This window comes from Parasteatoda tepidariorum, chromosome 10 (assembly GCF_043381705.1).
Source record: "Parasteatoda tepidariorum isolate YZ-2023 chromosome 10, CAS_Ptep_4.0, whole genome shotgun sequence".
In the NCBI taxonomy this organism is placed as follows: Eukaryota; Metazoa; Arthropoda; class Arachnida; order Araneae; family Theridiidae; genus Parasteatoda; species Parasteatoda tepidariorum.
The window spans coordinates 85,591,790-85,603,181 of record NC_092213.1 but is presented as its reverse complement, the minus strand read 5'-3'; the positions used below and the strand labels follow the sequence as shown (position 1 = coordinate 85,603,181).

Genomic DNA, 11,392 nt, shown 5'->3' with positions numbered 1-11,392 from the left:
ATTCAAAGTTACGTTCAATAAAAATTTGTAACTAAATTAATTTTTTGTTCTACAAAATATCTCATTACGTCCGAATAATTACTTAAATGACATTAAATTAGGGCCATGTTCTTATTCCTCTATTTGTTCGCGAAACTGTTGACTTTTCTTCTTGAATTAGCATCAGTTAATTCATGAGAAAAGTTAATTCAGATAAAAAAAACATCATTCGCTTTATTTCAAGTGATGCTTAATCTGATCAATTAACTATCGTTATCTCCCAACAATAAACCAATCGCCGTCCAATTAAACTTTACATATAAATTAATTCTTTGTTCTCCAAAAATATCTAATTACGTCCGAATAATTACTTAAATGACATATTCTTCTTCCTCGATTTGTTCGTGAAACTGTTGACTTTTCTTCGTGGGTTAGCATCAGTTAATTCAGATAAAAAAGATCACTCGCATTATTTCAAGTGAAGCTCAATCTGATCAATTAACTATCGTTTTCTCCCAACAATAAACCGTCTGAAAAGTTGCTGCATGAGGGAAGAAGAAGAGACCTTGAAAGACATAAGAACAACCTGGTTGGCATGCGACCTGTGTGTGGGGGAGGGAGCCCAGATGTCTGACCCCGGGGGCCGCACCTGTGGAATGCAACTCTCCAAACACACACCTGCGTGGGAAAGTACTGTTGCGTCTTCAACTTGTAATTTTTCTTCTTTCTGTCCCCCCCTCCCTCTTCTCTGAGGGATCTTGTTCCGGACTTTCACTGAACAAGTTCTTCCGTGAAAGCCCTCTAGAGGGGGGGATTCCTGATATCGTCACGTTTTTGTAATGGGTCCTTCGAATGAAGATATCAAAATTACTTAATTCTGAATCAATTTGAGAATCAGTCTTAAGAATCGCCTTCTTTTTTTATTTGTTTTTTTTCCCTTCTAAATATCCGTCGTTGAACAGCCGACCCAATTTTTGGGTTTACGACTACTAATATTCAACTCCGTAGCCTTGTCATTTTGAACCCTATCCAGAAGACAAGGGAACTCCTGGATCAGTACCCCCAGAGGTATTGATTTGTTATAGGAACACGGAGGACTTTGTGAATCGACAGATTTAACGTGTATCAGTCACCATTTACTACACAGGGAGACTTCGGCAGGGAGGGGGGGGGAGGGATCGAACCCACGAACTCTTGGCCATGGGCCCAGTACCCTACCAACCAGGCTACCCCGGTCCTACTATAAGTAAGGAAAAATCTTNTTTTAAAAAAAAGTGACCTTACTTTTCGGATAGCTTTCGAACTGACTACATAAAAAATTTTAACGACTCATTCCAAGTGCAATCGACCAAAATAAATCTAGTTTACCTCGTGTTGCAGATTTTGTTGAAAAAAAAAAAAATTTTTTTTCCCACAGATAAGTCAAAAAATGGTTAAAATAATTTTTCAGAATTTTTGGACTAAAACTACGATTAGGGGCTATTCTAAAATTGGACTCAATTTAAGAAAATTGCATAACTACAAATGTTAAAATATGTCATTTGCAATAAATGATAATGTAATGTGTTAAAAATGTATTTATGATGCAATTTTCATAATTTTTGAATCATTATAATTTTGAAACTCTTATAAGTCCTTCACGGAGAAAAAAAAAAACTATATAACTAAACTATCGAAATGCTGAAAATATATGAAAAACTATTTACTATTGAGAATTTTTTCTTCTTCATTTTTGATGTATTAAGAATTTTTTAACAGGGAAACTTCCACTTCAATTCTGTTTCACATAATGTTAAATATATTTTTCAACATAAAAAATCAAGAGTTATTTCGTCATTTAAAAAAAATAAAAAGAGTTTACAGGAAATTTTTTTAACACAAAATTTCTGACCTTTAATTTTTTTCATATAATAAATGTTGCACTTTTCCTCACTAAAATTCTCCAAATGGATTTTAGATTTTTTGTCAGAAATTTTTTTTTTTTTTTAGTGTTTTAAGGTGAAATATCACAGCTCTACAGCCTTAAAAAAAAAAAAAAAAAACGTTTGATTTTTTTTAATGTTGAAAAATATTAATGAAAAAAAAAATTTAGTAAAAGAGCTTAAAATACATAGAATTTTGTTTTGTTTATATACAAGTTGTGCTATTAAAAATACATAGAATTTTGGCTAAAAACCACATATTTTTTTTCTTTTTACTTACCGAAAATAAGAAATACCTGTATTTGTGAAAAATATCGGAAATAAATATAATTTGAGAAAAATACCTTCATCATTATTGGTAAAAAATGTATAGAACATTTTGCAGAAGCAAAATTGAGGCTGCAAAAGTTGCGATTTAAAGAATTCTTAAAATTTTCAAAAACAAAAAAAAAAAACACCCCAAAATAAATTTATTTTTAACGTATGTACATTCAGCATTTGAGTTCAATGACATAGTTTTAATGTAAAGTCTATTACAACAGGAAGTTGTATTGTAAAAAATACTTGTATAAATACATTCCAGAGGAAAGGAAGAATAAATTTACTCCCCTAAACCAGTGTTTCCCAAACTTATGACTTTTGTGTACCCTTTCTAAATTTTTCGTAACGCTGCGTACCCCTAATAAAAAAATAAATGCATTTTTTACTATAAAAAATTTGCACAAAAGGTAAAACTCACAACTGGCTGTTGACACAACTAATTATGAATTGTTAATTCTGTGAAAAATAGCCATCAGAAAAATACGTAATCGTAAATTTTCATGGCTAGCTTTGTTTTTAAAATTTTTTTTTAGAAATTTTCATAATTCGCGTAAGAACGAGTACCCCCTCTAAACTGCTCCCGTACCCCTGGGGGTACGCGTACCACACTTTGGGAAACACTGCCCTAAACAACACTCTTGTAATCTCAAGAGTTTCGAATAAACAGACATGATCATTCATCTAATGTTAAGGGATAAAACAGTTTCATTGTCTAATAACAGACTGAAAGTATTCTCATTACAAATTGAAACAAAAATTATGGATGAGATGATTTTTACTTTAAGAATTTACAAAGCATTTCAAGATTTTATAACAGATATATTGCAGTGTTTCAATTAAAAAAATTACACTAGTACTTTGAGCGCAATGAACCAAAGCACAAACTAAGAACAAAGAGAAAATTTAAATCAGTTTCTTTAATACTTATAACATAAAAGTACTTATTGAAAAGGGATGATTTTTTTTGTTGCAAATAACACGGTTATTTCTATCTTTTCAATCTTTTTAACATAAAGTATTTTTTACCTATAGCATTTTAAATCCGATTTTTTTTATATTTTTAAAATAAGTATATATATATATATATATAAACCATGATATTTTGAGAGTGTACCCATCCTTTGTAAATAATTGCCAGATTTTCAAATCTTACATCGTTAACTAGCTTTCATTATTTTTTTTACGTTTTAGAGTGTTACATTTTCTATAATGTATAATGACAATTTCATCAGAAGTATTACAATAAGTTACAAAATTAAAAAAAAGGAAATAACACAACACATAATTGAAAAACCTTTTTCTTCCAAACATAATTCTTTATATATAGCATAATAATTATACAATTTTCATGACTTGAGAGATATATTTTAAATATAAAAAAAACCCTATTAACAGTTCTATTGCAAGAATACATTCAGTTGTGAGGATGTCTGCAGAAGGACTTTCAGACTGGGCATAAACCCACTTATTTCACTGAAATTAGCATTAGCAACAAGTTGTCCATGAATTCCCAATGCATTGGCATAGTCACTTTGCATAATTGCTTGCACTACCTGGTGGAGGCCTAACGTTACTGGATTTGAAAGCTGGAGGAAAAAAACAAAAACACAATTATTTCAAATAGGTAATTATAAAGTACATAAATTTAGTGGAGTAGTTCCCTGTTATTGTATACAGCTGTGGTTCCCGAACTTTTATTCTCTCGTAGACCCCTCGCTAAGTTTTTCTGTTTCGGGTAGACCCCCTGCTTACCTGATATTAATTTTTCGCGAATTCATCAATTTAAAATGTATTCTTGATAGCTGGTATAGTGCTACTCACCGCGAAAGATTTAAATTTCTAACTGCAGTGAAGTGTAGCGTGTAAAACTTAAGAAAAAAACACATGTTAATTTTATACATTTATTAATTAAATTCAAATTAAAACGAGCTTAATTAAAATTTAGTATCTGTTATATAAAATAACTAAGCAATAAATAAATGCTTTTAGTGGGAGGGATGAGCCTGATGCTTTCATAATAAAATATCAATATTTGGCATCAATATAGTTAGGTTTAATCTCAAATCTCCTCGATTAATAATGTTCAGTCTGGCTTTTTTTTTTGTTAGGAAATTGGCAACTGTGCTGAAACCCCTTTCCACTAGGTATGAAGATGGAAAAGCAATTAAAAACTTTCTCGCGATATTCCATAATACGGAATAAGTATATGTGCAAGTTTTTACAAGTTCAAATTGTATTGCGACCACAAAATGAATGCCTACAACTTTCACAATTTTATGAAACATACTAATTTCACTTAATTAATACATATATGGAATAAAATAGTGCACTATAAAACCCCTACTCCGCTACTAATATTATAATTGCGGATATAAGTTTGTATACAAAACCGTAGCAGTGTAGTGTCGGTCAGTTTATTACATTTTCATGTAAAAACTAAGCAACAAATCTCCGAGATCTTGTGATTCGATAAAGTTGGAGGTCTAGCTAGCTAAAAAGTTGACACAGGCTAGGCTACAATTCACCATGGAAAAAATCTTTTTTGTTACAAAATATAAAACCTTACACGCAGAGAAAATAATTACGTACGCGGGCTGAGCTGCAGGCAACTGCTAGTTTATAATAATTCCGTTTCATATATCAAAAAATAATCCCAATAATTTAAATTTTAATAAAATTTTTACTTCATAGCTACTTTTATAAATTATGTAGAATGTANCGCTACTAATATTATAATTGCGGATATAAGTTTGTATACAAAACCGTAGCAGTGTAGTGTCGGTCAGTTTATTACATTATCAAGTAAAAACTAAGCAACAAATCTCCGTGATCTTGTGAGCCGATAAAGTTTGAGGTCTAGCTAGCTAAAAAGTTGACACAGGCTAGGCTACAATTTTCCATGGAAAAAAACTTTTTTGTTACGAAATAAAACCTTACATGCAGAGAAAATAATTACGTACGCGGGCTGAGCTGCGGGCAACTGCTAGTTTATAATAATTCAGTTTCATATATCAGAAAATAATCCTAAAAACTTGAATTTTAATAAAATTTTTACTTCACAGCTACTTTTATAAATTATGTAGAATGTAGATAGATATATGTCTTCAGAGTATGTTGATTATTCCATTCACGAAATGCCAAAATTAAAAATCACGACATGCTCATATAAGATCTACTATCGTTGACCCCCATTTTCATTTCATGGACCCTCAAATTTTTTTTCACTTGACATGGATCCCTTGTCAGTTGTCATCGACCTCTGGAGGTCGATATAGACCACTTTGGGAATCACTGGTATACAGGGTTGCCACTCAAATCTGGAACAAAAATTCCCTGTACATATTATACACAATATACAGGGTGAGCCAGTCAAACCTGCATTTTTGAAATGACTGTAAAAAGTAAACGGATGGATATTTCAAAATTTTATGTTACTATCTTAATCTACATTAAAAAGCATTTAAGAAACAACACTCACTGCTTAAAAATAACGCCAGTAAGATGGTGTCCTTCCCGATCGAGACATTCTAGTAGGCGATTTCTGAAACTGTCTATCACATCACGGAGCATAGGCTGAGGAATTCTCTCGGTTTCCAACCGGATTCTCCTCTCGAGTTCCCCAAGCCTTGGAGGTCGTTGTTCAAAGACTTTACTCTTCAAGTACCCCCACAAGAAAAAATCGCACGCTGTGAAGTCCGGCGATCGGAAAGGTCTAGAAATTGCTCCATTTCGGGATATCACCCGATTTGGAAAAACTTTCGTTCGCTTTCACAGCGAACGAACGTTGTTGTTTAGACCACTGCTCCATGGCGACTGAAATGCTTAGCTGTGGGGGACACAATGGTAACCATGGTAACTCGCTCTGCCCACTTTCACGGCTCTCTCGCCCTTTTCAAAAATGCAGGTTTGACTGGCTCACCCTGTATTAAGAGGAACATAACAATTGCTGTGCTTTTGTGTGAGCTATACACTACATTTATTAGTTTTAATTGCAGGGGAAACTCATAAGATTAAATACTGAAAAAAAAAATGTTTTTAAAATAGCAAAATGCAAACAAATTATGGCAGAATTGCATAGGATGATGTAGTGGGAAAGTTATTGTACGCTTGAATTTTGATGTTGTGAATATATTCTTTTGAGTATTAGAAACTCAAAACTTTAAATGGAGATGAAACAGAATTTAACACGAAGTGTTTATTTTATTATTAGCGTCACTCTTAAGATAATTCTTGTGATTGAAGTGTTTGGGACGTATTTTCTACAATTCAGTTATTTCCCATATCTTGATGTTTAAGAATCAACATTTTATTTTATACCCGTTGTCAAACAACTGACCCAATTTTCGGGTTTACGACATTGATGTTCAACTACCCAGCCTTGTCATTTTGAAACTAATCCAAAAAAACAAGGGAACTTCTGGATCAAGTATTGGGATAAATTTTGCCTTCGTGGAGGACTCTGAAGGAACAAACCCGCATTTGAGTTACATGGAGAGGAAAACCACGAAAACCAGCTACGGTCAGCCTGGCGGGAAGGGAACTCTAACCTGTGATCCGTCTACCACTGGGGATATTTTGCTTCAGCACTGTGATCGGTTCGAGCAGAGAGTGGAATTCGTGTCGCCCAGCCTTCGCTGAGATTCGAACCCGGTTCGCCTCATTCAAAGGCGAATGCTCTATCCCCTGAGCCACAACGTATCAAGAATCATCATTGAACAGAAGCGCTGATATTGAATTAATTAGACCATTAAACGACCCTATCTTTCAGGGGTGGGAGATGACCCCTTTAAAATAAAACAACTAGGTCTAGGCTGCTTTGCACCTAAGCTAAAAAGATTGAACTCTCCTATTTTAAGGAACAGGTTTTTCCCACAAACATAAAATAAACATTGAGAAAAAAAAATTTGGTTCAACTCACCGAATTGTCTCGAAGTTTATCGTACAAGTTTTCTAATTTCTTTGCAACATCATCCAATTTTCGTCGAGTTTGCTACAAATAAAATACACAGTTTTAATCAGTGCATTGCTGTAGGGGTTAACAACAAGAAAAGAAAGGAAGGGAAAAATTACAGGATTGGTAGCAACTTGTTGACACTGCCTTCTAAGATCTTCAAAAATATCCTGCAAAACTTGGTGTTCAGGAGGAATGGGACCTTTCTCTTTAGGTTGCTCTACAGGATGCTGTTGCTGCTGCAATAAATTCAAATTTTGAGATCACTTTTAATCAGGGTTAGGATGAACTTCTTAAAAAAATGAAAACTCTAAAACCCATCAAAAAATTTTTTTTTGCTGGAATAGTTCAGTGGAAAATGCTCAGCAAGCTTAATGAAAAACTAATTTTTGAATTTTTATCAAGCAAGAAAAAAATATAACTCAACTTGGACATCACATAACTTTTTAAAAAGACTAAATACCAAATATTTATATGTTGCATTGCTAATTTAGTAGCAGAAATTGCTTTTTATTTTTTAAAATTTAATTTTTTTTAATTATAATTTTACAGTGTTGAGCATAATCTTGTATATCTTTACAATTTAAAAACTCATTGAAAAAGTTTTTTTTGCGATAACGGACCCTATTTGCACACATTCACAAAAGCGGACCCTGGTTGAAAGAATGTGACTTAACACCTATTTTATATTGCCAAATTACGAGTCATTTTTTCACAATTTTACAAAAACGGACCTTTCACAACATGTCTGGACAGACCCCTGGTAAGTAATTCAAAATTTGTACCTGTTTTGTTTCCTCGGGTGGAGGCATTGTGTTAGGCACCATTGATGCAGCAGGATTCATGACAGCAGCAGGATTTTGTGGTGGGAAAGAAGGCACAAAATAACCCCCAGGAGTTTGGCCTACATGGGGTTCATTGACTGGAAGTTCAGGAAAGGGAGACGTTATGGGTGCTGCTGAAGATTCGAAAGTCGAAGACACAGGCTGTAAATATAGAATGATTGGAAATAATAAAGAAAGTTTTTTTCATTCAGGACAAACTACTAGTTTATGACACAACAAGAAATGCACCTACTCAAAAGCTTGTGCTTACTTTCTTAAATGTTAAGCATAATCATAATACAGGACTGGTTATATTTGTTAGGCAAATAGAGGCTTAAAGGTACGAGGTTCGGTACGGTCGTCGATCTCATGCATTCAACTTGCGTCGTGGTCTGCGGGGATCGGCCAGTTTATTTTCATTTGCTGTTGGTCGTTCTTGCGTGATCATGACGTCACCCATTATCTGTATTTAAGCTTCTGTTGAAGCAGATCATTTGGGTATTCTTTCTTTTCTTTTCGTCACTCTGTTTGTGACATTTTTTATTACTAATGTTTTTAAATAAACTCATTTCTTTAGAAACTTCTTTTCTCTTTTTTTGAGTTGTTGAAATACAGATATGATATTCTGAGAGAATCTCGGATGTCAATATTACAGAAGTCACTTATTTGGGCAATCTCTTTGTATTCAGATCACTAAACGATTGAAAAGCTTTTTAAAATTTGTACAACATAAATTGAATACCACTACAATAAATTTACTTTTTAACCCCTTAACTGCCGAGTAAAATTTACGTGATTCACTCCCCAGTGCCACCGTTTTTCGCTCAAGTGCACTTTCTTGGGGGGAAAATGATGGTGCTTTGCAATTTAAAAACAGTTTACTCTTACAAGACAAGAAAAAGGAAAGAAAGAAAATACAAAATTTAAATTAAATAATAAAAATACTACAATATAAAAGATGTTAAAACTTAGCTGTTGTATGATAAATCCTAAAACATGGTTGGACACATAAACCAACATCACATTCATTGCACTGATAGCGGGATTCACGACAACTTTTTCTTCTTGGACAAACGGCACATTTTCGCGATGCATTTTTCTTTGAAGACGTTGATGGAAAGAATAAAAAGCACCAAATACACACGGGAAATGAAAGCGAAAGAAGAATAAACCCGACCTTACTCATATAGAGACATACAAGCGATTAATGCAATATCACTTTTCCATAACATCCTTTTCCCATTCCCCCTCCTCCAAAATTAGTAATATATTCGCAAAGCAAACACTTTCAGAGTCATTTTACTGCGTTCTGAAGTAGGGGGTGGAGTTCTATTTATAGCAGCGCAATGCAAAGCATCGTACTTCGGGAAAGCGTATATATACGTCCGCGGCAGTTAACGCATCAGTTAGGCACATTTTCGCGATGCATTTTTCTTTGAAGACGTTGATGGAAAGAATAAAAAGCGCACCAAATACACACGGGAAATGAAAGCGAAAGAAGAATAAACCCGACCTTACTCAAATAGAGACATTTTTTTTTTTTTATTTCCAATAGCAGACATGAAAGACAAATTTGTAGCCAAGAACAATATAAAGAAAGAACAAAAAACGGAAACAAGAGCTACAAAAATAAAGAGTCTATAGGTCTGTAATAATGCATCTCGCCCGCCAATATCGTTCCCACAAGGCCCCGGGAGGAAGTGCAGGGCAACGTCTTAGATGGTTAGCGTCCATTTCTTCTTGTAGGTTACATAATGGACAAGAGGGGCTTGAAAAGATTTTGATTTTATGCAGGTGTTTTGATAAACAGTCATGGCCAGTGGCGAGGCGAAAAAGGGCCACAGATTTTTCTCTTGCCCATGACGGAATATCTTTAATTCCTTCCAACCAGTCCTTGTTTTTATTTGCTTCTTGGAGTTTTGCTTCAAATGTTACAAATGAATATTGTATTAATCGCTTGTATCAAATAGAGACATACAAGCGATTAATACAATATCACTTTTCCATAACATCCTTTTCCCTTTCCCCCTCCTCCAAAATTAGTAATACATTCGCAAAGCAAACACTTTCAGAGTCATTTTACTGCGTTCTGAAGTAGGGGGTAAAGTTCTATTTATAGCAGCGCAATGCAAAGCATCGTACTTCGGGAAAGCGTATATATACGTCCGCGGCAGTTAACGCATCGTCTGGCCGAGAGGTATATATACGCCAATGGCAGTTAAGGGGTTAAATCTTTTAAAAAAAGAAACATTTAAAATAACGTAGAAATCGATTTAGGTGAATGAAGAACATATTACAAATTTATTTAGATTCACTAGTTTATTCTTTAAAAAAATTTCATAAGATGAAGTTTGAAAAATGGAATCAAATGCTATTATATAATTTAAAAATTATGAATACTGAATACATTATATAATTTAGGACTAAGTTTTTTTTTTTTAATAAATTATTTCAGGCTATGCTCATTTCTTTTACACAAATTTTGAGTTATGTTCAGAATAAAAAGCTGACTGATGAATGGTAAGTAAGAATACTTTATTAGAGTTCAATTTTAGGAACAAAATTCCCTGATTCTTCTAGGAAAACTTCAACAAAATTCCAAATTAAATTATTTATATATATATACAGGGTGTTTATAAAGTCCCGGACCCATTTTGATGCTTAATAACTCATAAAATAATAAAGATAAACTGAAATTAATAACATAAATGGTTAGATAGACTCAAAAAGTTTCATGATCCTTGTCAATGAACTTCCACGTGTGCCTCCTTCGTCGCACGGAGAATATCAAGTCTAGAGTCAATTTCACGCCAGGTAGCGGCAAGCATGACGGCATCCACAGAGGCTATTGAGGTTGTAATTCTGTCTTTTAGGTCATCATTATTCGACACAATTCACCTGTAAACATTGTCCTTTATAAATCTCCAAAGAAAAAAGTCCAGCGGCTTTATATCAAGTGATCTGGGTGCTCAAGGAAGGCTGAACCTCCTCGCCCAATCCATCTTCCTGGAAAATGGTCATTCAAAGAACTACGAACGATGATACCCCAATGAGGTGGTGCACCATCTTGTTGCAAAAAGACATGTGGCTGAAGCTCTTCTAGTTGTGGAAATACAAAGTTTTCCAACATGTCTAAGTATACGACTGATGAGACAGGAAGATGAATTGGGCGAGGAGGTTCAATTCCTTGGCCACCCAGATCACCTGATATAAAGCCGCAGGACTTTTTTCTTTGGGAATTTATAAAGGACAATGTTTACAGGAGGATCGTGTTGAACATTGATGACCTAAAAGCCAGAATTACAACCTCAATAGCCTCTGTGGATGCCGACATGCTTGCCGCTACCTGGCGTGAAATTGACTATCGACTTGATATTCTCCGTGCGACGAAGGGG

At 34.1% G+C, this 11,392-nt stretch overlaps 1 protein-coding gene across 1 annotated transcript in view; it reads right to left on the bottom strand.

Annotated features, from left to right (window-relative positions):
• Positions 1–3,517: 3,517 nt before the first annotated feature.
• The window catches only part of LOC107447650 (secretory 31), a gene marked incomplete in the record, with an annotated part of 78,665 nt that continues 70,790 nt past the window's right edge, over positions 3,518–11,392 (bottom strand). Inside the window, 4 exon segments of the mRNA XM_071186572.1 lie at positions 3,518–3,808; positions 7,141–7,212; positions 7,293–7,412; positions 7,959–8,159. Of these exon segments, the coding sequence (XP_071042673.1) occupies positions 3,620–3,808; positions 7,141–7,212; positions 7,293–7,412; positions 7,959–8,159 (582 nt within the window).